The sequence below is a fragment of the Astatotilapia calliptera genome, chromosome 19 (genome assembly GCF_964374335.1).
Source record: "Astatotilapia calliptera chromosome 19, fAstCal68.1, whole genome shotgun sequence".
In the NCBI taxonomy this organism is placed as follows: domain Eukaryota; kingdom Metazoa; phylum Chordata; class Actinopteri; order Cichliformes; family Cichlidae; genus Astatotilapia; species Astatotilapia calliptera.
In genome coordinates this window covers 27,400,778-27,428,622 of record NC_137440.1, presented here as the reverse complement: position 1 = coordinate 27,428,622, position 27,845 = coordinate 27,400,778, and the positions used below count along the sequence as shown (strand labels likewise).

The 27,845-nt window shown below is 38.1% G+C and overlaps 2 protein-coding genes across 8 annotated transcripts in view; one reads left to right on the top strand and one right to left on the bottom strand.

The window, feature by feature from the left end:
* Positions 1–230, top strand: part of myo6b (myosin VIb) — a 43,074-nt gene extending 42,844 nt beyond the window's left edge. For both annotated transcript variants that reach the window (XM_026152508.2, XM_026152506.2), the window contains one exon: positions 1–230. This exon is cut by the window's left edge and continues 1,180 nt beyond it. The gene's annotated coding sequence lies outside the window, so the exon portion shown is untranslated.
* A 1,067-nt stretch (positions 231–1,297) lies between these two features.
* On the bottom strand, positions 1,298–27,845 carry impg1b (interphotoreceptor matrix proteoglycan 1b). Of its 6 annotated transcripts, XM_026152727.2 has the most exons (19): positions 27,436–27,845; positions 22,462–22,677; positions 20,068–20,234; positions 19,930–19,952; positions 19,589–19,623; positions 19,320–19,366; positions 19,071–19,223; positions 17,609–17,667; positions 16,571–16,761; positions 16,066–16,488; positions 13,148–13,773; positions 12,543–12,632; positions 6,811–7,030; positions 5,509–5,719; positions 3,577–3,762; positions 3,280–3,463; positions 2,518–2,601; positions 2,348–2,367; positions 1,869–2,061 (listed from the first exon to the last, which is right to left on the bottom strand). In XM_026152727.2, the coding sequence occupies exons 1-19, from the start codon at positions 27,500–27,502 to the stop codon at positions 2,019–2,021; spliced, it is 3,045 nt and encodes a 1,014-aa protein (XP_026008512.1). In that variant the 5' UTR covers positions 27,503–27,845; the 3' UTR covers positions 1,869–2,018. The 6 variants fall into 6 exon arrangements, 5 of the variants coding, with proteins under 5 accessions (XP_026008511.1, XP_026008513.1, XP_026008515.1 ...); XM_026152726.2 differs by lacking the exon at positions 2,348–2,367 and having other exon boundaries at positions 1,298–2,061; XM_026152728.2 differs by lacking the exon at positions 2,348–2,367 and having other exon boundaries at positions 1,298–2,061; positions 16,099–16,488; positions 27,436–27,649.

The following is a 27,845-nucleotide window of genomic DNA, read 5'->3' as shown; positions in this document are numbered from 1 at the left end:
GTGTGTGTGTGCTGTGTTTATGTAGTATTTTCTTAAGTTGATTACTTGACTCCTCAGTTGGTTATGCCAGGAATGTTTCAGTCATCTTATTCAAGGGTCAATCTTTGTTTAAAATGTAGTAGTCAAGAGTAATGTAACTATTGAATCACTCTTATGTGTTTTTTCTTTGGTTTTCTCTTGTATGTTGGCCTTGAAACTGGAAGATTGTAGAAAATAAATATATTCCTGGATTTGCTTTTTCTTTTGAAGTTATTTTACACAGCTGAAAAATCACGAATTAATTCACAAATATTCACAAACAAGCTGTTAATGGTCAGTGCTCAGTAAATGGATCTGACATTCTGATGATAATTCCTGATAATAGGATTAGCATGTAGGTTAATTAAACAACAAACGCTAACACACTGCAGATGTCACCGAGCTGATGCTCGTGAGTCCAATTACGTGATCAACAGGATTAAAACTCAAGGATCTTAGGCTGTTTCAATGTACAGACTTTGCAGAAGCCTTGGCTCACCCCTTATTTGTATTTTGCTATAAAAATATGAAATAGGTGCACTGATTTATTAAAGCATGTGCAAACATATATAGAAATACAGTTTACAAGGCAAAAGCAACATTTTTACAATTCTAATGAGCTTGAAAGTGAATATTAGGTATGACTACCTTTATTCTTTAACACAGCCAGAAATCTCTTAGGGAGCTTTCTCATAACTTCTTTAAGTAGTCTTTAGGAATGGTTCTCCAGGTTTCTTGAAGGATGTTTAAAGCTCTGCTTTGGATGCTAGCAGGCTTTTGTTCCCCCTAACCATGACAGAGGCTCCAGCGTCTTTTACAGATGGCTGTAGAAACGCACTTTGGCACCTCGCTCCTGACCTCCTCAGTACATTTTGACTACAATTTTAAAAAGTGCAAATTCCAAACTAGGAATCATCGCTCCAAAACTCCTCTTACCACTTACTGCCGTTACTTTGGCGTTTTCATAGCTTCAACTACAGAAACTGGAAAAAATTGTGTTTTTGCAACAGGTTGCTATTAGCAATGTGTCTTTTTTTTTTTTTTTTTTTTAATGGTTTAAAAACGTTTTCTGTTATGTGTAGACACAACAGGGGTTCAGCCAACGCACAAAGAGGCTGGAGAACAATTGCTGAAAACTACTAAAAAAGAAGAATTACAAGACTGCGTAAAGACTTAGTAGTACATGTGAATTGACTGTAAGAGGAGTATACTGTACGGTGCTTTAGGACTCATAAACACAATAATCTTGATTTTATTTCAAAAACCAAGTTCGTTGACGTCAGGCTTTAAACTCATTCTTTATTCGTTCTTTACATATGATCAAATTACACAGACCTAACACACTCTGAGCTGCCAAAACAAAGAAAAATGTTTTTGTTAATTCAAAAACTTTTTATTCTTTTGTTTTAAATAGAATGTGCAAAAACAAATGTCCTGGTATTAATGGACACATGATTAGTGGTTAAAAATTGTAAATGGTACAGACGCCAGTATTTTCTAGGAATAATGCAGTATGACCAAATACTTTATGCATTCAGTCTCTTTTTGGAACACAGTAATGTTAAAGATGGCATTGCCGTAAACAATATCATAAAGTCTAAACAAAAGATACCACCTTTTGTAAGCAAGGTGGTGGTAAACACCTTGTATTTATGTAAATAATAAATACCTCATTGTGAGGAAAGAAAAACCTTTGTCAAGGGTATACAGGAAATGTTCCTACCATTCATTATATAAAATAAATATTAGCTTCCACTTGAACACAACCTAAGTGCACAGCAGTATCCATAGCTCTCTGTCTAACAAGAGACTTTCATCACTATGAACAATTAAACTTGATCACTGCTTTACGGTATCTGCACCCATATACAGTTAGACAGCAACATTAGTTCTTTTTTCCTCCCTCCTGTTTCGCACCGTGTTAGTGTGTTGACGGATCTTCAAACGAACAAGGAGTCATCAGAGAACTGAAACTTCGAAACATTCATTATCCGATGCCCTTAAAACATGACACGTTCTGTATTCATTTGACAGTCGCCACGTCTGGAACAGACAAGAGCAAAAATAAAAACGGACTCATTTCAGGTGGAATTATACATGACAAAATGAAACTGCATCTACAACTTGCTTGCACTGCTTAAATCATAAGGTACATGATAAAAGGCACGCTGCTGAAGTGCTGATGGGCACAATTTTATTTTGAAACTACTCAGAGGTCTAGAATTTATTTTGAAGGCGTTAATGCGATAATTGCACAAATGTCAACAGTGATTTGGTTTGTGAGTAAAAAGAAAAATCATTCAAACAGTTGCTTGTTCGGATGGTTTACCTTTTGCAAACATCATATAGCTGTAAAATATTTACAGTTTAAAGTTATTACATTTTCTTATTTTTTAGATCTTATTGAACACCTAAATTGTAATATCAGTGCATATAACTTTAAATGTATTCTACATCTTATAACAGCTCAATTTTACATTGTGCATTTATATTCCTTACCTCATTGTGTGGTATACAGTGATGAAAATCCACCATTTCTGAGACTAATCTTTCTGATCTTGTTGTGTAGAGTTGTCTGGGGATCTGTGTAGGCAGGCAGTAGAAAAGCTTCATATTTACAGTGCGCTTCAATAATGTATTATTAAAACAAAGGCATTTGAACAGGATAAACATATAAAAGGCAAATGAAAGCAAACACTTAACTATTCAAGGGTCTACTCCAGGAGACTCTACCTACAGCAATCAGCACACAGTTCACTGTTAAAACTACACACAGCGGTTGGGTTTTTGTTATGGATCATGCGGTTAACTCTTTCATTTTGTCGATAAAAGCCTCTGAGTGTCTACTGAATATACCAGAGGATGTTCAGTCCCAGTGAATGATTTAATCTGCAGTATATTTTTCACATTGTAATGTAATTCGTCCACCAATCAATCCATTTTCTTTTGCTCATCCAATTGAGGGTCACTGAGCCTATCCCAGCTGTCTTGGATTGACATGGTGGCTGCACCCTGAGCAGATTGTCAGTCTATGGCAGATATTTTGAAGATACATCAGAGCAATTTTAAATACAAATGAAAAGTCAGCCTAGATTAAATGCATGGAAGGATGGAGATCAACCCAAAGTTTGCTCTAAGTTAAATAATACTAACGTATTTGTTAGAACAGAATTGGTTGGAGTATTTTAGTTATTAGTAGCCAAAGAGCTGAGGTTAGTAGTTTAGTTGGTTTAGTCTTCTGTGCGACGCAGCACAGTGTACCTCGATACTCAGATGTATATTTTCAATGGAGGCAAAATGTTCTTGCTCAGAGTGTTGGGACTGGGAGGAAGCAGAAGTTGACGGGCATGGTAATGTGGACACGTGAGTTAAGACACCATCGTCATTCTCAAATACTGGGTTCTCCCTCAAAGTATTCTCAAAGGCATAAGGGGCAAGAGTCTGCCTACAATGTAAAGGAGATTATGAATGCTTTTGAAACAGTAGGCTATACCACACAAAATGACTAAATAGTTACGTATACAAAAACAAACTACACAAAATAGGGCTCATACTTACACCAAAGTTACAGCCTTTCTGGTTTTTATGCATTTCTTGTTGATGAATATTATAATGCCAAGGACGGCGCAAACAAGGCAGAGACTTCCCACAAGGCAGGTTACAATTAGTGACGGGTCTACCGGCACTGACACCAGCTCATTGCAGCGTTCCCCATGGTAGTGCCAATATTTACCCACGGGGCATCTAAAAGAGATGAGAAAAATGCATGCAGTTATGCACAATATTTTAATAAAATCTTAATATATAATAACTGGGTACAGTTATGGCCAAATATGGCCTTTCTTATTTCATCATCAGTTGAGCAAAAAAAAAATCTGTGACGTTTCACTTGGAAGCTGTTACTGCGAACCCAAAATTGGGATTAAAAGAGCTTTCGATTCAAGTGATACATGCCTTGCATAGGTTGCAAAAAAACAAAACAAGTACAAGAAACAAGAGAGTGGGCAGGAATATAAAAATGTCCAAATCAATGCTTTGGTACGTTCTGAGAACAAAAAGAGCACACTGTTGAGCTTGGCCAATTAAAAAGGCCTGGAAGGCCATGCAAGATAACTGTGTTGGATGATCACTTGGTAAAGAAAACCCCTTAACAACCTCACCCCAAGTCAAAAACACTCTCCAGCAGATGGGCATGTCATTAAACATTCTTCCACAAAGGCACGACTTTATGAGAGCTTCGCCACATAGTGAAAACCATTCATCAGCCTCAAGAATAGAAAGGCTATTTTTGCATAGTGAATGGCCTTTCAAAAACATCGAAAAAAAACCTAGAAGACAGATGGAATTCAGATCAACGTGTAACAGAATGATGCTAAGAAAAAAGCACGGAAGCAGACCAGAATGGTTAATGAGGTTCAGCACCTGTGGAACATGCATGGCCATGTGTTCCAGTGGGACTTAGTCACTGAGTGTTTAGTGACGAAGCGACAGGAGAACCTAAAAAAAGCTGGGGTTTTTTACTGATTCTGCCAATGCAATATAGTTCATTGCATGGAACTTGACATTACAGTGACCTAAAACACACTGTGTGCGTGTGTGTGTGCGTTTGTGTGTGTGCGTGTGTGTGCGAGTGCACTGTGAATTCTGACAGTAATTGTCTGCAATACAGTCTATAAAGTTGCAAAAACTTTAAAACGGTATATTTTTTCAAACCCTGGGGTCAAAGAAATTCTGTACTTAAATGTGCCATTTAATTACAAATCTATTACTGTGAAATACAGAGCTCATATTATGAAAATTGTGTCGCTGTCCAGATTTGCAGACCTAACTGGAAGTTAGAAAGAAGCACCCTTTGAAGGTAATGACATTTTTCATAGTAGAAAATGAAAAATTTGCTTTCTTTTTCCTGAGACGTGTTCAAAAGAGCTCACTATTGCTTTCAGGTTCCTGTGTCTCAATACATACCTCATGGCATATGTATAAATTTGCATAAACATTAAAAATTCTTTCTATTAAAAAGATATGTAGCGTTCTTGATAAATGACTGAATGATCCTTGAAGATAAATTTGTGAACAATTAAAAAAGCCTTTACGAGTTGGATGCCTAACTATAATAATAATTGTTATTAATAAATACACATTTTCATCCTTACTGCACTGCCTCCAGATGCATCTCTTTAAATTTTGTTAAAGACAGTTGTAGAATTCAACATTTTTCAGCAAGCAGCTCTCAGGAGATGGATGTCCTTGAGTACACCACAAAGCAACACGTTTACATCAGCCTTACAATTCAGGATAAAGATAAAAAGAAAAGAAAAACAAATGAAAAATAAAAACAAACATGGTGGATTTCCAACTTCAAGGCTCTGAAAGTGACATCAGGGATCAAATCCAAACACAGCTAAAAAAAATAAATAAAAAATAAGGACCTAGTATAAACTTTAAGGTCATTTTGTTTGTGCTTCCTTTCATTTATCAGCTTGTGTGTACCTGCAGGTTGCTCCATGGCCTGGGATTATTTCACACAGGCCTCCGTTAAGGCAGTAGTTTGGCTGCAGGGTGCAAGTGCTCTGACAAGGCAACCCGTCCACTGTGCTGTAGCCCGGATCACACAGACACTCTGCCTCGTTGGTCCAACTGTTTATCACACAGCGTGAAAACTCATTGCAGGCCAGGAACTTGCAGGGGTCTGCCTGGTCAGCTAAAACCAACGGAAACAGGAGAGAGAGGTGAAAGAAATATAGACAGAGGGCTGAGTGTTCACTAGCATTAATGCAGTCGTTCCATGTTTGCAGATTCAGAGGGGAAATAAGAAGGCATGCTGACTGATATGACAAGAGGTGTCTGCTTTCTGTTTCGTGTGCTTTTAATATGGCTCCATGCGATCATGAACTCACAATACACAACACCTTTGTTACAGTCTGTGAACAGACAGCAGATAAACACGAACCTTATGATATTGACAAGCATAATTCACTGCATGTGCAGATTAAGGATTTTTGTTCCCTATGCCTTGCCTGCATATTTTATTCACACAACATGGGAATGAACTGTGATCTCGCTTTTGCTTGGAGACACACAAAATTAAAAGTAGTGTGTAAAATCTTGCCACTAGATATCATTAGATTTCACATTGAAATCAGCTGAATTCTGTTTTCTTACGCCTTCCAATTCAAGTGCATAATACTATCTATGGTGGGTGGCCCTCTAGGACAAACAACTCTGGACTGTCAGTTAGCTGTTTACCTCAGTTGTCACATTGTTGGACTCAAACATTTAGTGAATAACCTCTCATATGATATGAGAGGTAATCAAACTGGGAAAGTGTGATTTTTAGGACAGTTGAGCCTAACATTAGCTAGCGTAACGTTAGCTTAGAACCAGCTCTTGTTGTTTAGCTAGCTTTATGTCAGATGTCTGGAGACAGGAAGGTTGTATTACAAAAGGTAATAGCAAGAATGTCAGAGATAAATAAACAAGTTTATGCATTTTTCATGTGTTTTAGTTCTGACTTAAGTTCAGGAGGTGAGACTTGAGGATGGGAAGGGGACGGTGTGGAAATGAGAAAAGAGTTGGAGGAGTAACACATAATGAGAAAGAGGATGGAAATACACATGTACAGATGTTAAATGGTCATATATAATTTGACCTCTGTCATGGTCAAGGTCATGGGAATACATCAGTTTGTCAGAACACATAATTACACACTAATCAGTGTATACTTATTATTTATTTTCTATTAAATACAAAGAAGAACCAAATCAGAGCAGTGGACAAGCAAGAACATCTCACCTGGTTCTATTTCCAAGGAGCGACTGTCAATTTCAATATCAAGCCTTTTGGAAGCTGCATTACAGAAGTCTTCAAGCACGCAGTGCACTGCTTCTGTGACATTATAAGGTACGGGCTTGTCCAGTTTCATCCTGCTGTTTACCACAACACTTCCATTCCTGAAGTTAAGAATTTCCAGCTGCTTAAATCCCGTCAAGTTGGACTGCAAATATGGCAAAAGCTGTGGAGAATGAGAGGAAAAGCATATTCATTTCTGAGAAGCTCCTATTTCAGTATTTGATTTAGCAGTTCTCTTTCAATGTTTATTTAAAAGGCATTAGTAAAGTTAGTAATCTGTGGGGGGGGAAAAAAATCCCACAAATGTATTTCTTGATTCAAGAAGAGAAAGGGACTTCTTCACTTTGATTTTTGGGTGTAATTAAATTATGCCAGACACGTGCCACCCTATGTCAAAAAAGAGCTGTTCCCTCCTGAGATTAAGTCCCGGGGGAGGAGAAGTATTTAATTCTGCCACTATGATACAACAGCTTTTTCTTCTTCTTCTTTTTTAATTTGCTATTCAGGTCACTTTTTGCAGTGTTAATGCTATGAATAGTTCATAATTAAATTTTGATGCAAGCATGAAATCCTGGCATCACTGCTCAGGCTGTGTAATTAGATCCAGAATAAAATTAGGGTTATGTTCATAGGCATTAGTATAAGAACACAAATCATGCTAACTCTAGTCGCAAAACAGTCAGAAAACACAGGGACAAAAAATGATACACTTACAACAAAGCTAACTCAAGTCTATCTATAATATATACTGTACTGTTTAGTGAAAGCTTTTATCTAAAGTGCCTTAAAGTAACACAAAGGCAGACAGTAAATGTTTATTGGATCCAGTATCTGTGCATCACTACAGCCTTACTGTGGTAACACTGCCCCACAAACATAAAGCACAGGAGAAGCATAGTCAAGACTGATTTGAGACGTATCATATCCATTTTTTTAATAATCTGTTACATGCTAGCTGGGAAGAGGCCTTTCTGCTGTTCCTACTTGTTTTTTACAACTTTTTCCTTTTAGCTTTTTTTTTTTAATGCCATAGCATCTAATTAGAAACGAATTACAATGACACAAAAAGGAAAGAAAAAACTACATACAGTAGGCTGTTTAGCATATTTAGCAGTAACTGCAGGGTCATTCCTATGCTGGTTCTCTTCCTAAGATGTTACATTACCTAACTGACCAACCATGTTGTTGAGCTGTCATTAATTAAGGTAATTAAGGAAAAAGAGGTGAGGAACCCAAGCAGCAACTCATTTAGAAATCCTATCAAAAAAATAAAGTCCATGTAGGTCTACAGTTGTCATCAACACTGATTAGATTTTACTTTGGTAATTTGTTGATTTTATTTCTGTTTGGTTTTCTCCTTCATGGTTTCATTACAGTGGTTACTTTAAGGTTAAGGGGGAAAATAATGTTTGGGTTCAAATAGAATATTTCACAATGGTAACCATGCGACAAAAAGCCAGGCAGAAAAACCCGATGACAAACTTCTACACTGAGTAATATTTTCTCTAATTAAAAAGCTCTAAAATGTCAACAGCTGGATTGATTGTCTCAGAAAAACATTATAGTGATGCAGGAACAACGCTATGTTGTTAGGTTGTTCTCCACATTTACATGATACATAATGGAAACATGACAAAGAAGTATGAGAAATATAAAAAAGGGTCACGATCTCTCGAGTTCTACATAAATGTGATGAGTTTATTTACTTCAATTTTGGTATTATCAACAACTCAAAGTGCTTTACACTTTAATTAGAAGTCTTGAGCTACAGCCACCCGCATATGCTCCACGGGGTCCCGTGGTCCCCGGGCTTATATTGTATGGCATGTAATGGGAAAGGGTCCAGTGTTCCAAGGATCTTGCTATATGTCAGTATTTGGACAACGCATGAGAACCATAAAAGCATAATCTATAGTTGCTTATAGTGTATAGCACATGTAAAATGATAATGCTGACCCAAACACCAGAATATTGAACATACACACCCTGAGAACAGAGGATTCTGGGAGCACAGATAACTGCTATTCCTTTGCCACCTGACACTAGGGGGATTTATATCAGTTAAACTTGTTAAGTTGATGGTAAAAGTGTTAATTTACAAATAAATGCAATAAGGTAACTCATTGGTCCAAATAGCCAACAAAACTCAACAAGCACAAACACATTGGCTTCACTGCGTCTGTGCTGCCTTCTTCTTTTAAAAGGCAGTACACAACACAGCACCTGTCTGGAACTCTATATTTACACAGCCATGTCTTAGCTTTAAGTTAAAGTTAACTTCCCATGCAGACATGTTTAAAATATCCCCGCATTGTCAGACTTTGCAGTCCAGATAAGTGAGAAGCCAATCTTTTGGGACTTCGAACCAATGATTGCAGAGCTGTTTAGGCAGGAAGGAAGTCAACCAGCTCAAGTAATGGGCCTACATCAATGTCCATCGATCTGAACCACTCTCCTTCAAGCCACTCCATGTTCACTACAGATGAGGCAAACATCAAACCACCACAGTGTGCGGGAGAGAGATTACGATGCTTTAGCAGGCCTGGCTGTTGAGAGGGAGATAAGAGGCCTTAAGGAGCTCTGCTCTGATCTGGTTATTTCACTTATCATTGACAAGCAGTTTACTCTCAGCTAGCTCCCTATAGCTAACAGTCTTAGCTAAGGAAGGTGTAGCTACTGGAGGGTCCACCATCCAGAACAAATGGGCCACAGCTTGCAATATAAATACACATTCACACTGTTGTTTGGTCATCCATTTGTCTCAATGCAGAAAATCGTTGAGTTATAATCACCCACTTTAGATGACCAATCCAGCTATATTGACTTTCATGCAAGGTCAAAGCTTGTTTCTTTACAAGAATTCTCACTAGAGTCTGTACTGAGACGCTAAAGATACTTTAAATTGCCATGTTTTATATATATATATATATATATATATATATATATATATATATATATATATATATATATATATATATATATATATATATATATATATATACACTAAACCTTTGCAGGATGCATGGCACAAACTATGATTTCATCAGTCTGACACAATCACATTTGCTTCTCTGAGGTTACACATGTATCTACTGGTTCTTGCTTTGGAAAACCCAAATGAAATATCCCTGCATCTGTGTCAAAAGTCCCAAGAAGTATTTTGCTTCCATAAGTTTTTAATTTTTTTGATTTGCTGTATCAAACTAAGTCCCTCCAACCTCCATATCCAGTTTTATTGGTTGCTTCACAAACCAGTAGGTACAGGAGTAATGGGGGAGTGTGGTAAAAGGTATGAAGGCTAATTGTTCATGTATATTTGAACAAAACAAAGAAAACACTGCATCCATTTAAATGGGCTGCATCATATGCATTATTTGACATTTCTTCGTTATTGTTTTAGTGATTTATAACCCCGCCTGGATACACTGGGGCCTGTCTTTATTTAAAAAGCCCATTTAAAGGAAGACTGAAAAATCCTAATGGGTGCTGACAAAATAATATATTAAGTATAGTAAATACTTACCAGTGCACTCATCTGAAAACGGCTAAATACATTAATTAACAAGGAGAATTGCAGAAACTGGGGTTTGGGCAACCATTAAAGATTGGAGATGGAGTGTTGTTTGTGTTATTCTTTCAGGATTTTTATGCATATTTTTTTAATATATATATTTATATATTTTTTAAATACACATGTTCCCTATGCCCACTGGCATGACTGCATGCATACAATCCAGTTTGTATTGCTGCTTCTTCTTGATTTGAAGGTCTTTACATAACACAGAACGCAGGGCTCTTCTGAGTGAGCCTAAAAATACCTAGGGGCAAGCATCAAAACTAAACAGAGATGTCAAGTGATGCCTCTTTCTTTGATGCTTGTAGCAAATGCAGGTTTAAAGAGACATCGTCCTCATGTACATACATGCCAGCAGCTAATGTACACTTCTTTTTTGGGGGGAAAATAAAATATATGCAGGTCATACACTCAAATATCCAAATAAAATAACATAACATTGTCCAGCTTGTGATTGGCTTTATTTCATTTTCTCTTGGCCAATAGTAGTACATATATACAGTGTGCATATTTGGACAGGTACCCATTCAGAATAAATGATGCAAAATGCATGCAGATGTCCATATAAACTTTACTGCCATCACACTAAGCAGATGGAAACCACTAATAGCATAATGTGTGTGGTGCTGGAACTGACTAGAATTAAAGCTTCTTACCTCGGGTCACAACCAATGACTAAGGCAGACCAAGGTCCCATGACTCACACTGCCCTGAGCTAGGTTGCTTTTTAACATATACAAAATTCACAAAGCTATGTGACATCTGTACTATATTTTCTTGGCCCACTTATTTACTATTTACTCCGCCACTCTCTGGGTTAATCTTTAAGGCCCCAAACAAGCAAAAATCACACATACCAATAAATAAATGACAATGCAAAAATAAATGTCAGAGACTGCGGTGAATAGCTAACTGCAGGACACTTTCACTGCATACTGCATTTCCCAGTTTAAAAGATAAAACCTGAAGAAGTATACACTTTACACGTAAATTTAAACTCACAGGCTCACAAATAATAACAAAGCAATGTCAGCTAGTAGCACATTTGCAGTACTTCCCACAAAGCTTGTAAGCACGGATAACTACATAGATGTTTTGCTTTCAGTGTTGTACTTTAAAGAAATAGGTGCACAGATTTATATGACTCTCTCTGATTTAGCTAACTTAGCACAAAAATGTAGGATCCTTAAAGTTTGCAGGCAACCTTTAAGAGCTGAAATGTGGGGAAACAGCTAGCTAGACTGATTTTATGAGCGGTGATGTGATGCTCTGTTACTTGGTTGGGGTCAGTGACCTCAAGTGGCAAATGGGATATGTTGTGCTAAGCTAACCTGACACAGATTGAGCAATAAAGAAAATCATTACTGTTTTTTATAGAGAAACTTTTGAGAAACCCATGGCCACCCCTCTGTTTGCAGAAACCAGGAGTATGCTGACAATGAGTCAAAGAGAGTCTAGACTTCAGAGTTGTACCAGGAAGCAAGATTAATAGGTAAGATAAGTAAGCTGAGGCCATGCAACAGGAGTTTTTTGTGTCACAATGGTGACTCTCTTTTAGCTTGGCAACATCACCATGGTCAACTATGCTGAACACATAACCTAGACATGAGAAGGTTATTTCTTTTTAACATGATATGCCCCGTGACTGGTATCAATTCTCAACTTAGAGAAAACCTGTTGAGCCGTCTGCATGGCGGCACAAAATTTCTCATGCCTGGTTTTGAATTTTACATATTCTACATTTAAAATTTGGGATTTGATGATTCATTAAGCAAAGCACTAGCAAAACAACTTTGCGTCATAGTACATCTTGCAGTAAAAGCAAAACTGCAGTCAAACATTAAGGCGAAACACACAAAGTCAAACCCCCTAAACAGAATCAGACTTACAGATAAAAACTATGCATTGTAGCAGGCTAGCAGGAGAGTCTATAATTTACTACAAGGTTGAAAGTAAAGCTTAAGTTTAAAGCTGAATAATTGAGAACTGTTAGAAATGTTAAGAGATGTCGTGATTTTTTAGTTACTGCATTTGGAAAAGGTTAGTTAACTTTCTCTGAGGCATTAGAATTATATTGCAGTTCCAATATGGAAAAAAATACCGGTATGGAGGCTAAAGTCGTCTGTCTCCTAGGCCCAGATTTACTGGAAGCTCCAGGGTTTGGCGAATTTCTGGACCCAGAGTGTTGTGTCTGAGTGAAACAGAATCATTTTACCACCTTGGCGATTGTTTAAAGCTTTACCTCACTTTACAAAAATAATGAAAACAACATTTAATAATGAAAAATATAACTTTTTATAATTCATTACAATAACTTCTTGGGATTAAAAGCTGGTGTGAGGATAAGGCTTATTGCACTGTGCTTCCTCACTAATATAGAACAACAAAACAGAGAATAAGAAATTCCCAAACCCCATTCCCAAAAAGTTGGAACAATAACCCTTTTAAGGTGTTTTATATAAAAAGTAAACACATTTTTTAAAAACAAATCCTGATTTAAACATTGGATATTTCTCTTCGTGTAGGGTTTAATCGATTGGCAAATTATTCAGTTGTGCTTTTATTAACACAAAGTGACTTTCAGTTTTTTTGGAAAGATGGTTGCACTTTCTGAAACTGAGAGTTTTCATCTCTGGGCTACAAAAGCAAGTATGAGAATGAAACATGGAGAAGCACAATATCAAGCACAAATGCTTGTGTACCTACCAGTTCAAGAAACGTATTCTCCAGTGTCTTATACTCAGGAGAGCTCTTGTTGAACAGGTCATCAGAAAACATCATGTTAGTGACCCTCAAGCTAAAGAAAACCACTAACTCTTTGCTCTTATCCACTGCTGTCATCAGAGGTGTGCTGGCTTGTCTAATGATTGGGGCAGCAGTGGACTCATATGGGCGTTCTTCAGACTCTGAGGCGACTCCACTACCACTTTCCACTTCATGGGGCTTGGACACCAACTCTGTACCATTCTGACTCTGTCCTCCTTTCTTTTGACTGTTTGAACTCTCAGCAATAAGGTCCACTGAGACCGGGGCTACTCCACTGTGCCCTCCACTTGACTCATTGGCATCCTCAGGGGATGGCGAAGACTTCACATCTGTTTCTGGTTCAATGCCTTGGACTTTGCCCTCAAGTGGTGATGGTGTGGAAACTGGTGCTGCTGTTTCTGTGATAGACATCTCCAAAATTGGGATAGGGTAAGTAGGCAGTGATAGGTCAGTCAAAACCTCAGCATCAGTCATAACTTCCTTAGGCTGGAGATTTGGAGTTGTTACAGAAAGGTCCTCATCCTTTTGATCTGGATGCTCATTCCCCCCATCAGCTTGTCTGGGTTCTTGAACGTAAAATACAGCAGGAAAAGGAAGAAGATATTTTGCATTTAAATGTACTTGTACACTTATTGTTATGTATGACCATAACTGCAATACAGGCAGAGCCAGGATGATACAAGGAGTGATCAGCATGAGCAATCATAGAATTTGAGTTACATTAGTAACTATAATTTTCTAGGAGAGCTTTTATGTGGAACCATTCATCTACAGCAGTTATTCCCATGTGGATATCTTATCATCTTAAATATCTTATGCAAAAAACACTTTAGCAACAGTGCTTATATTTTTTTTTTATTTTGAGTATCTGAAGTTTACCCCAAAAAGCATATTATGTATAATTTTTTGTGGTGTACTTCCACATAAATTTGTTGCACAGAAGACAAAAATAACTAGCTGTCTAGCTGCACCACTTGCAGGCGACTTATGAATCATAGGATGCTGTTTGAGCCAGATCTTGTTATCTCCCTGCTTTGATCATTTGACTGTATGTCTGAGGCCATGCCAGTCACATTTATTTAATACCCTGATCTGCTGCTGTTGCTGTTAGCCAAGTCACTTCAGTCATTTTAATATTCACTCCATGTTCCATTTCATTAAACCATAGTTACTTACAGCTCTCTCTTTTCTTTTATTGTTGTTTCTTCGTATAATTATTATATTTATTTCATCTTTTAGAACAAGAGTAAAGAAACTGTTATCCTTGCTTAGCCTAACTGTAAGTAGAGAGACTAAAAAGACAAACTATAATGCCAAAATCTCACCAAATTTCTCCACTCATGTGAAAAAGAAAGTTTGCACATCACTCTTACACTCTTACATCTTCCATAGGAATTAGGCTGTAAGTTGCAGCCAGGTGCTGATAATCAAATGCACTTTGTTAGTTGTTCATCAGCAACTTTCACAACCTCTGTAGACCAGATGTTTGCTGGTCTGGTGCATTCAGGTGTGTTTTCAGATAATGCCAAGGAGGAAAGACATTAACAATGATCTTAGAGAAGCAAAAGTTGCTGCCCATTAATAAGGGAAGTGTCGTAAGGTAATCTTCAAACAATTTGAAATTCACTATTCTAAAGCGAAAAAGATTATTCCCGAGTAGAAAATATTCAAAAGAGCTGCTGGCAAATTAATCCCAAAGTCAGAGCATGCAATGCTCAGTGAAATTAAAAACAACCCCTAAAAACTGTCTTTCAGACTCCACAGCCCTCAATTAGCATGTTAAATGTTAAAATACATGAAAGCGCAATTAGAAAAAGACTGAACAGATACGGATCCTTAGGAAGGGTTATGAAGAGCTTTGGAAAGATGCATGTGAACAAATCACATTATTGTGAAATAATATCAACTAGGATTTTATTTACCAAAATAATCTGGAATCAAATCTGAGGCCATCTGTCTGACATCCAAAGTTTGGCTGAAACTGTGTCATGCAACAGGAAAATGTTCTGAAGCACTGCAGCAAATCTACAACACAATGTCTTCAATGAAAAGAATATAAATTTTACAGTGGCTCAAGGTCCACAACTTAACCTGACTGTATTGCTGTGGCAGGGTTTTAAACATCAGTGAACTTAAGTGGCATTGTAAGTTTTCCTACTCATTCCTCTAAATAATAATACAGCACATGTGTCGTGCATCATTTTATATACACATTTCTCTCAATGCCCGAGGACATGATATATTGAGTCTCTTTGGAAACTCGTCTGGAATTCAAAAATCAAGTTGTTGCTGGTTTAAGTTGGCCTGCACAGCATGAGAATGTAATGACTTGACCACCGGCAAGTTGTTACTTAGTAATGGGTTCTAATATAATGTATCCTCTCAGCATGAAAAATCTCCATCTGCACAACTGAACCACCACATCTAATTGTACTGACATTCCTATTTCCTCTGAAGTATGAATGTTCTGTACAAACAACCGGGAACAACTTTGTCATATATTACTATCTGTATTCTTGTTTCCCTGCCTTTTTCTGTTAATTTTGAAAATTTACTGTAAGCTCCTTTTCCCTACTTTTCTTGCCTGGGTGTCTTTTGTTTTTCGATCCTCACTAATGTTGTTTATGTATCTGAGCTGCCCAGCCCTTAACAGCAGGTCATCCTTCAACAGCTTTACCACCATTAAGAGAAACAAGATATAGAAAACCAATAATGATGGCCACGTTGTTGAGTTCTTCCTGTTATCTGTCAATACCTCTTAATGGAATCCCCACTACGCAGACTGGTGGGTTAATCAATAGAGCTTTCACTTCTTGAAACATCCCGCTTTATAAACATTTAACCTGAGGAAGCCTTACCTTTTGTTACCTCCTCCTCTGATTCACCCTCACCTCCTTCTTCATGTTCAGCTGATGGTATTTCCTCCACCTCTGTCTCCGCTTCCTCCACCTGCTCTGTGAGAGTCTCCACTTTTGCTCCTTGTGTAACGGCCTCATCTGCAGCATCGTTTGTGGACTCCTCTTCTACAGCTGCCGATAAAGGATTCTCCACTGTGAAGGCAGAAGTGACTTCTGGGAGGATGTTGGGGATGAAAGGCACAAACGTGTGTGTTTCTGGTTTGACAGTAGAAGCTTCGAATGCGGTTTCAATCACTCCCAAGGTGGGGAAGAAACTTTGGGTGAGAGCGTTGTCCTCTGTTGGTGCCTCTGTGGTGTCGTCCTCGGATATTACAGTCTCAACAGGATTCAAGTTGAGCTCAGCAACTGGATAAACTGTGGTTACTGAGAAGGAAGTGTTAAAATACTTCAATGTTGAACACAAACTTAATATCTAATTCAGGTAAATGTGTGATATTTTGCTTACCAGCCTCAAAGCTTAGTGTCTGTATGTCCAGTGGTAGTGATGTCTCCTGCTTTAACGCTTTTACAATGATGTGCTTTAGTTTAGGAGCATTTACGTCTTCCCCTGTGTTTGTGACATAACCCTCAGGTTCCTCATTCAGCTCTGTTTCTCCATTAAAGACCACAGCATACCGTACAGACACATCCTCCAGTCTGGGCAACAAGATAAATCATGTCAGAAAGCCTCACAACACACAGACTCCAGTGGTAATAGTGGTAATCCGAGAAGCTTCTTCAGTTCTGAAACTGAACTGAAGAAGCTTTTCGGATGAGAGGTGAAACGTCTTCAAGCAACTTAAAGAAGTCCAGACGCTTTTCTTTGCAAGCTCCTTTGACAGTGGTAATAGTTGTTCACTCAGGCATAAGCCAAAAGATAAGATGAAACAGAGAAGGGATAGCTTCTCTCGAGACATAAGCAATGAAATGTTTCAATAAAATCAATTTTAAGGGAAAACTAAAGAAGGATGTGTTTTTACCGTAATCAATGTTTCCATTTCTATGTTCTTTTTTTTTCTTTTCTTTTTTTACGATAAACCTAATTGTAGTGGCAATTCCTTTACTTTTGAAAGATCAAACGTCCCACAACTTAAAGTCCACAAGCCACTGCTGCATTGAGGTAATATTTCGTACGCAGGCAAAAGAAGTCCATTGTCCAAACATTTTTGTTGAGAGTTTTGGTTTATTTATCCATCTTGGCAAGCAATAACAAGATCCTTCCTGCTGCTTCTCCTGCTCTGGTAAAAAACCATAGGCCCACCCCAATGCATGCTGGTCCTAAACCAGTCTCTTTATTTATAGAAAAAATGGCCCTACAGCTCTTACTAACTAATTTAACAAAATAACAACAAACAAACAAATCATTTAAAACAAAATATTAACCGACAAATAAACCCCAAAATATAAGTAAACGAACAAACTTTAACTAATTTCAAAAATAAGAACAAAAATAAAAAATAAAGAACAAATAGCTCCAACACTAATTAATCCTCTTTTAACTCACCGAAATCCCAGAACACGTATCTCTTTGAATCCTGGAACTTTTTCAAACACATGAAGCATCTGCAGAAAAAATGAAAAGAGCATTAAAATAATTAAAACAAATGTGAAAGAAATCCTAGAATTTTCTGTTGTTACTGTTAAAAAAAAATTAGAGCAATTTTTAACTTGGAGTTTTTGAATCCAGCTTGGACATTATGGAGTGCATAACTATTGCAATCATGAGGCATATATGGAAGTTTTGTAATGCCCACAGTGAACTAAAGTCAGCATTAATGCAATTTTCTCAATTCACCAGATTTAACATTATTCCAAGATCTTAGGCCGTGAAAGCTACATGAACTAGGTAAACAGCTCCCTGACACTACACTTACTCGAAAATCTGTCCACACTCTTTGCAGCCCCATGCAGAAAAATGCATATTTAGAATGATGCAAAACACATCTGCAGCATTTTTATTTAATGGAATGGGACTTTCATACACTCATACAGCTTCAACCTGTTGGAAAAAGCTGATAAAGAGCATGTATGGTACTGACAGGATAGCTTAGGACTCTGTGGAGTCCTGTAAAAAACTAAGTACCTCATGCAAGCTACTGAATTACCTCATGACTCAATAGCTGCAATAACCACCTTTAGCAGTAATGACTTTAAGTAAGTTTGTGGGCATTCGTAGATCCTCAGCTCTCTTAAATTGTATTGAGATCTGAACTTCGATGAGGCCATTACAACACCTTGATTCTTTTCTTTTTCAGTCATTCTGTTGATGTTTTACTGCTGTGCTTAGAATCACTCTCCTGTTGCATGACCCAGTTTTAGCCTAGCTTTAGCTTTTGGAGAGATAAGCTCACATTTAACATTAGAATATGCTGTGTTTGTTTCTCATCGAACGTGATGCTGCAGATTGCGATAAATATATCTCCACATATCTCATGGAGATGAAGCTTTTGGTGTTTTTTTGCTTTGTTTTTTGCAATTTCCACGAGCAAAAAAATATTGTACAGTGCTAACACACACCTGAATGTTTCAGATGTGCAATCTGTTAGCTTCTACTTGCACTCGTAATTCCTGTAGAAGCCGTAAGAGTGTCTTTAGTTTTTCACAGACCTGCCCAAATAAAACGTTATTTTTTCGCTGACTGTTACACCTATTTCTTTAACGAAATTCTGCGTTAGTGGCTGTTTGAACTGTGGTGAGAATCTATCCCGGCCTTCTTAGTCAGAGATAATTAGAACTTACTATTCCAGGCTCACGCTCATTTAGAAGTCTTAAGTCCTGCAGTTACCCTTAAAGCTGTTAAATCAATCAGGGTGTGTGTTAGACCTAACGCTGCAATGTAATACAAGCTGGCAATCACGAATACCTTGTTACATAACACCGCCATTAAGAAGGGCTTTTGTTTTTAATGACAGAATAAGACGATCACAGGAGTAAGATACAGAGGGGGACTTGATGCTTAAACTCACCCTTTGTTTGAGGTCTCGGGCGATGTCATTGTACTGTGCAGTCTCGGGGTTACTGAGCAGTTCGCTGTATGTCGGATCCACGATGGTGATCCTGAACTCAACAATATACTCTTCATAGTTTTCTTTCATCATGCTGGGGTTTATCTCTTTTACCTAGCAAACCAAAATCCACATGGCATTTTTTTACTACTAATTAAAAATCTGAAACTTGACAATGAGTTAATGTTCTAACTGTTATAGTTGACCTACCACATCAGCCTCAGTTGGAAGGAGAATCACAGGTGGAGTCCAGGTGCCTGACACAATAAAGCAACATATAAGTTAAATCATGATATCTTTATGAATGTTTTATGACGCCCAAAACGACACAACTACTCGCCAACCAGTCGGGAAATGCATATTTTCCCTAGCGACTGTTGGTTGCCAATGGATTGCCAACCAATCTCTCGGCGTGTGGTTGTGGCTTAAGTCAAGTCTGTTTTGGTTCAACCTTAATGGTGTTTATCTGTCAAACTCACATTCACTTCCTGGCTCTGCAGTCCCAGATTCAATTCTGAAAATGGAAGAAAAATACTATTTAAAAAACTTCAGGGATCTTCACCTTCACCATTTTTAAAAAAAAAATCTGCAACATTCTTCTGTTTGTAATTGAGTGTAAAAATATTTGCTGTTGCAAAAACAACATATATTAAAAAACTGTCAGTCTTTTGGCAATTACTAGGCACTTTACACAGTTACAGAAAAGTAAAGAAAAGAAAAGAAAAGAAAAGCCTCTCCTTTCTGGAGTGTAGCTGATTCTTAAAAAAAATGACTCCACGCACAGAAAACACTTTCACATTTCAGAGGGAAGTTTACCTACCCTTCATTTTCCTCAGCTACTCTCTGGAAATTAAAAACAAACACACACACGAAATGATATCAGCTATTACATTACTATTACACCAAGCAAGCACAGAGTACAAATGTACTGTTATGGAAAGTGGACTTCCACACTCACTCTGGCGACCATGTCCAGGTGCTCCTGAGAGCTGCTGAAATTGTGAGCCAAGTCGTCCATGCAGAGGTTTTCATGCTGGCAGGTGTAAACCCAGGCCCTGTACTCTTCTGAGTTTGGCACTCTGTCCAAGAAGATCCGAAAAGCTTCCCAAATTGCTTCCTGACAAACTGAAGATAAATCACAATTTTTTAAAGTACTACCAAAAAAGACACCATCTGATCTGATTTAAATCAAAAGGACAGAAAAAATAAATAGACAGGAGGTGAATTCCTGCTAGAAAACAATTACATAACTCAGGCTAAAGAGGGTTGTTGATATTAATCCTGCCATCGGTTAGTATACAGAGCTAGTCATGATTTACAGGTTACAGTTGGCTTATTATGACCTTTGGGGAGGAATTTCAATGGAGCTTTACATATGAGCACACATACAACAGTACCTTATAGATGTATTCAATCACAAAACAGATTTAATGTGAAATAACAGAGACCGCAACAAACAGTATTATAGCTGTTGTTTCATAAATGTCAAAGTGTATATTCAAAAGTCATTCTGTGCCTGTGACATTTCTGCAAAAATTAAAATTATAAACAGAAAGCTGTCCCGAAGCGACATTATTTTTTATCCGCATCTGCGGCTGAAACAAGCACCATATTGTTCAATAACTTGATGCCCATGGGAAATTTGTTCTCTTATAAAATCATTTCTGTAATGATTTGAGCATCTCCCATACAACAAATTAATCTGCCTCATTTTAAAATCATACGCCACTGCAGCTGTTTTGGGACACTTAAATAACCGATTGCAAAGACAAAGGTGGCAATTTTAGCTTATTAAATCACTGATAACCCATCTTTCTTAGACGAGGGATTTTTGCAGTGTAGCTAGACTCTAACGATTTTTTTTTAAATATCAAAATCATACCATGGATGAGGGAGTATTCAGTGAGATTCATTAAGATTTAGAGACATAGCACCATTAAATCTATTGTGGCAATGTGGTCTGCGACCAAAGCAATGACGGAACTTAGAACAAACTCTTTTGCAAATAAAAAAAACAATTTGATGTGATTGAAGTGCAGACTTTCAGCTTTAAAATAAGGGGAGAGGCTCCAAGGTAAATTGGCCTGATACGGCCTGTCTTCTTGTTGTTCTATAACAAATAGACACTGAAAAATCATTAGTTTATTTCAAGTATTGAACTTGTATTTGTTAAATGTTCACTGGAACTCTAAATATGAGGTCCAAAGAGTGTTGATGCAAGTGAAGGGGCCCTCATTACAACGAGAAAACAAAATAAACTCTTCAGAGAGATTGCAAAAACTTTACCAGTGGTTCAATCAACAATCTGTTACATTGTTGTTTTTCTTTTTTTGTCTTCCCCCTGTCTCACCATCTCTTCTCCCATCTATTTTTCTTTCTCTTCCTCTCTTTCTTTCATTCTTTCTCCCTGTCCTATCCCCCAGTCATGTCTGTCCCGTCTGTAACAACCGAAAATCAAATCAAATAAATACATAATTATAATAAAGGTCAATCAAATGGACCAATATGGCAAGGCCATGATGATCCACTTGGTAAAGTCAATCTGCTTGGCATCTTTCTTGGCCTTCAGACAACAATTCTGATGGCTAAAAAAATCTGCTATATTCTTAAAAAGACTGAATTCGCTGGCCTGCTCTGGACACAGAAGATAGCTAAAGTAGATGATCCCCAAAGTCTTCTCTTGGTTAAGAAAAACTATTTCACAACATCTAACTAAGTCAAGAAACTCTCAACAAGACTGTCAAAATCAACAGTCAAGAGACTCCTTCATGAATACAGAGGATTTATAACAACATACAAACCACTGGTTACACTTAAGAACAGGAAAGCCAGATTAGCCTTTCATAGTCCTGGAAAAAAAACTCTTTAGACAGACTAAATATAAATATACTTCATCGACTATCCATCAGAGATGGTGGCACAGGCATCTACAGCTTCCAGTGGAACCAGGTCACTAACATTTATTGATGATGTGAATCCTTGTAGAAGTATCAGGTGAATGTGTGGGACTATGTTTAAAAATTGAGGTAATTTGCTTTTGTTAAAACTCCTGAATTACATGTCAGTCACATATCGATTGCTCTAAAATCCACTGGTTTAAAATCCTATGGACCTAGCTGACTAAACCTTGTCTTTACAAAATGTTTTGATTGGATAAAACATCCAATTTGGTAGCTGTTCATTCAACTGCTAGGACATCTCTGTTTGCCCCTTATTCTAATAGACTAAATATTTCAGGACAGGCTTGTTATACTAATACACTCTGCTGTGATTAGGCACAAAGTAAATGTTTAAAGACTCCATGTACAGTATAAGCTTACACTAAAGTCTAACACTGCTCATTTCATCTCACCTCTGAGTTTGTAATAGGCCCGGTGGCTGCCGATGACTGCTTTCACACTCTCCTGGGGACACACTTTGACACCCGTAGTGAAGATCGTTGACCTCTTTCCCCGATGTCCACCCTGCTCTGCTCTGACATTGGTTGCATGTGGGATTGGCCTGGAAGCTTCCAGAAAGTGTCGGTACTTTACATCCCTGAGTCCAGAAAAACTGTGGTCGTGAAGGTCTGCAAGAGTCACAAAGAAGAAGTTATTAAGTCAGGCAGAATGTTTTTACTCGCAACATGAATAATCAAACACTTCATGATAAGTGGATGTAATTCTGTTGACTGTCAGGTTGGTGTGAGATTTCTCCCGCAGCAGTACAAGTGTTTGTGTGGATGGCTGGGATAATTAACAACTGATGGGTGACAAAACAAAGGTAAAATTGCACTCCATGTACTAAATGCTCCAAAGTGAGTCACATATTGTGCATAAATTGGGCTGAATGGTTTGCATTAAACAGCAACGTGTTTCTTTGTTATTTGCATTTTTAACAGGTTCATTATTTCTTGCTGATGGGAATCCAACTAATCTGGCATAAGCGTATTATTGTTTTTTGAATTAGCCATCAATTTCCTGTTTAGTATCACAATGAATTACAGACCTTGCTAAACAGGTTTGTCAGTCTTCACTAGTGTTACAGGATAAAATTTAAATATTTTCTGCTTCTAAAAAGTGAAGTCAAAGCACAAATGCCTTCAAAAGACTTCTGGTTCCATAGAAGTCATGACCTCAGTGCTCAGGTCATATTGAATTGAACATTAGGCTCATCTTGTAAATTATGATCATTTATCAATTATCAGTTTTATTCAATTATCATCATCATGTGATCAAGAGTCAGATAAGTGGATTATTCAGGATATGTTTAGTGACTAACAGCTTGTCCATCACATGTCAGTAGCCAATGAGTATGCAGCTTCGCAGTCGCAGCAGCAATGGCAAAAACGCTGAGGCTTCATGATGTGACTTCATGGGATTTTTTTATACCGTCTATGTTGATAATGCTCCAGCTTTATATCATCTCACCCAAATATCGCCTCATCCGGGTTTAAAAAAATTACAAATAAGACCGAGACAGCCAAAATATATTTCACATGAAGAATTCCACATTTTAAAAGGTGGCTCACAAAAAAATCCATCCAGATTTAAGGAAACGCAATCCTAAAATGCTGTCATGCCCTTTCAAATAACCCTTATTAATCTTGTCATATCAGAAAATGGGCAGCCAGCACTTACTATCAGCAGAGAGAATTTAATTTGACAGGTATTTTATCCAGCAAGGTGCCATCTGTTTAGTTGTGCTACGGTATGTTAACTGCTGCTTGCTTTACCGCTGCTTTTAAAGAGCATTTGTAGTGAAAAGGAAATCACACATAGAGTACATGTATTTTAGGACTGTCTAATCCAAAGACAGCCTCTGTGTGTGATTTAATTATTTTTTAAAGGCGCAGACACTGATTCAAGCTTGTAAGTTTACTTCAATATGAAGACATCCAGAGACTAAATCTTAGAGGTGCTTGTTTGTGACTGGAAAAATGCAGAGACATATGGAGAAAGACTTTCTAAGTTGAAGTGACCTTGTGCAGCTTAACCCACGTTACGTCACTGAGACTGGTGAGTGGCTAAAAGAGTAAGCGATGAGATCGTGCTGGGCCACGTCCAAGTATGAATGAGCAGAAATGCGTGCGTGTGGATTACTGTCGAATAAGGGTGTGCATCTATAGCAAACCTTAAAGAGATTGAATTTAGCTACAGTGGTTAGAAAAGAACAATTCTGCAAATGAAGGCATTGAAGAAATGACACAGATTCCCCTGTTTCCATGAATTATACCGCTGAGATGCTGCACAGAGGATGAGAGCTGCTCTAATTTTCTGATCAGTTTAATTAAATAATCTTTACGAGCTTCAGTGACACTGGTGAATTACAGGAAGGTAATTGTGCGCCATTACAAAAGCTAGTGTGCCAGTCAGTCTCTCCAACACAGTTACCCCATTGAATAAAGCTATTTTAGAAGAAAGCAATCATTGTCGTGCCAGGTGGCAAACCTTTGAGGACTTCTTAAGAGAATAAGCTGGGATTTATGAGCCCCAAAACAGAGTCTGGAGGTCATTGAGCCCAAACAGAAAACTGTGCCTTTTCAGGATTAGGATAGAGAATGAAGAATACGGACAAATAGAAATAGGGAGTGTGTAATTACTGTTGCAATTGTATTCGACTCAGAGCTTTTAGCTGAAGCTGGTATATTTCTGGGGAGATACAGAGAGTGGGCTATCTCAGTACTTAAATTTTGCATATCTATAAAAGCACACGGAGCTGTTTTGCATGTTGCACCAGTGCATTGTGAATCACAAACATTGTCATACGTGACAGTTTCAAGAAGTGAGTTTAAACATTTGCAGTGAGTGGACAGTGTACTTGAATTACTGTTATTGTGCAATATTATAAATGATTTTTATTGCAAAGCTGTTACATTGATAGAATATGTGTTGCAATCAAGCAGCTGGCAATGCTTGTGTACACTCTATCTTTGTCCACCGTGTTAATTTATGTTAACTTCATTTAATTAATACCTTAGACTGTACATAAAAGATGGATGCAGTGTCACTATCTGCATCTTAGTTCTGCCACCTTATAAAAATACATTTCTACTGTCTCATCAATTCCTCACTTATCATGTCTTCTTTGAAATAACTCAGACAGTGACAGGCCAATGCTTCAGTTGAAGGTGGAAATCCAGGTGACATCACTGTGGCTGTGTCCATCTTTTATAACATAGTCCCAGACTGAGTCCTAGTTTCAGTCTCATAATCTTTTTGGAAGTCATACAGTATGTTGGTGGCGATTGTTTCCATAGGGTCTCCTATTTAGGTTTTGCACACATGTGACCGCTAATCAGGTGGCATTAACTTGACCGCCGTTTGGGACACGTGACAATCACTGTAGGATCGAGTGACCTAGGGACCAGTCCACAACCATCAGTCATGAGGGGAAAATGATTAATCACTGACTGGTTGCTGGACGGTCACTGTTCCAGTCACACAGATGTAGAGACCAATCGGTGACTGCCTGGCAACAATCTGTCACTAGGGAAAAATTCCCCAAACCAGCTGATATAAACCTCCTTGTGACTGGTTACTAGCTTATTGCTGCGGTCGCAGTTTGAGTGTAAGCGACAGACATTGCAAACACTGTCTGGGTGGTCTTTGGGCTGCAGTGAGAAGTGCAACACAAACCAGAAAAGGTGATGCTTTGGTTTCTTGTATATTGCCACAAATGACTGTATCTTCGTCTGCAAATTCTTGCTAACAACTAGCCTTCAAAGTAAAAGTTGTGGCTTAGTGCTATAGCCCATCGGTCCCCAACCTTTTTTGCGCCACAGACCGGTTTATGCCCGACAATATTTTCACTTTAGGTGTCGCAGATAAATACAACAAAATAAAACTAGTACCGGTACCGAAAAAAAGAAGATTTATTCATAACACACATGAAAAGACCCAGGAAAACCGAGTTAATGATAAAAATGATAACAAACTAATGCTGAAAACCGATAAAAACCCTGAAAACCATACATTTCACACCTGAGCCTCAACTCTCGCGGCCCGGTACCAAACGACTCACGGACGGGTACCGGTCCGAGGCTCGGGGGTTGGGGACCGCTGCTATAGCCAACATGTTTCAAAGGGTGCCATTTTTACGTTGAAGGCTAGTCGTTACAGAGCATGAAAGAGCAACTACACAAAACCGTACCAGTCTTCTAGCAACTAAAGCAACCACTATGAGTGTTTTGATGCTGCATCTTCTTTGGAACCCATTTCTCCTGGTGAGTGTCAGAAACCTCCAAGAACACATTTCCACAGTAAGAAGTGGTTGTATCACGTGCAATATGCTAAACAGCGCTTGAGCACTGTGCACATGACATCACATGAGAAACCTCATTATGCTTGATGTTATTTCTATGTAAAAACTTGGAAGTTATAAAGAAGCCTTATTTAGACAGATGTTCATTACTTTGCATTTGTCAATATGTTGCATGTGTAACTCCACTACATAAATAAAACCCTTTGAAATAAGCAGTACTCTTTAATCCAAATGTAGCATAAGACCAAGAAAATGCAATGAATGCTTAGCATTGTAACCTGTAGCTTTATGAGGAACGTAGCCTCCAGTTTAGAGACTGTCAGGCAGACTGATTGAACAAAATAGTTTCCAAACATTTCAGCAAGTTAAGCTGCCAAATCATTTTTTTCCTAAGATTCATAGCATAACATTTGAATTGGTTTTGCTTGAAGCCTCATTTGCACATGCACAGACACGAGGGCCTAGGCAAAAGGAGGGAGTGTTGGCACGGGCCTTAATGCCCAGTGCATCCGCAAAAAGGCCCCACAGCAGAATTACAAGCCAGAAAAGATTAGTGTCCTGCGACACTGGGAACAGAATGGCTTTTGTTTCCTTCAGGATAATGAGCTCACCCGGGCACATCACACTGAACAAGACAACCAGTGCCGATGAAAATGTTATCCCTGTTGAAATTTCGCTATCTTTCTCAGTGAACACCTATTAGATGTCACGACCAGTTTAATTCACACTGAATATTCATGACCTTAAGAGTGGTTCGCTATCTGCTTGACATTTGCTTGACATCTAAAAATCAAAGATCTTTCCGAGGGTGAACTGGCATTTTGTAGCCTGCCGGGAGAGTAATTTAGGTAACAGAGTCTCATGCACATAAAACAGAAATACCCTGTTGTTCCTCTAAATTTCACCACTAAATTTGCTAAAAAAAACAAACAAACTTGCAGGTAGATCTTTGCATTAAAGGATAATTTGTCACTGGCCAAACTTAAAGGAATGCGAACAGTCACTTTTATTTTCTAAATTTTAGTAAGCTATCAATCAGATGCATCTTAAAGAAAGTTTCTTCATTCTACAAGATGATTCTTACCTTTGATTTGACTTGCTTGGAGGGTAAACAGACACAAAGTTAAGCATAGTCCCGACTTCAAAAGCATGATGGGCTAAAGTGTAAAGTTATCATTTGTAAAGTGACTGTGGCAAAAAGCAATAAAATCCAGAATCTCCTTATCTCGAGTCCTTTAGCAGAATGTATAAAAGTCTCCTCATCGGTGCATAGGAGTTCTTGGCAGGCACCAAAACTCAGCTTCTGCAATCGTTAGTTTCTGGATGCTGTGGGATCCCAGTACACTGCAGAGGTGATTGCATGAATGGACGAGCAGTGGGAGCAAGGGAGGAAGGAGAGGCAAAGGAAGAGAATCTGGGAATAGATGATATTTTGGCTCAGGAGTTTCCTTCCATGCTGTCAGTGTAACAACAGTTACAAGGTTAAAAAAGCAG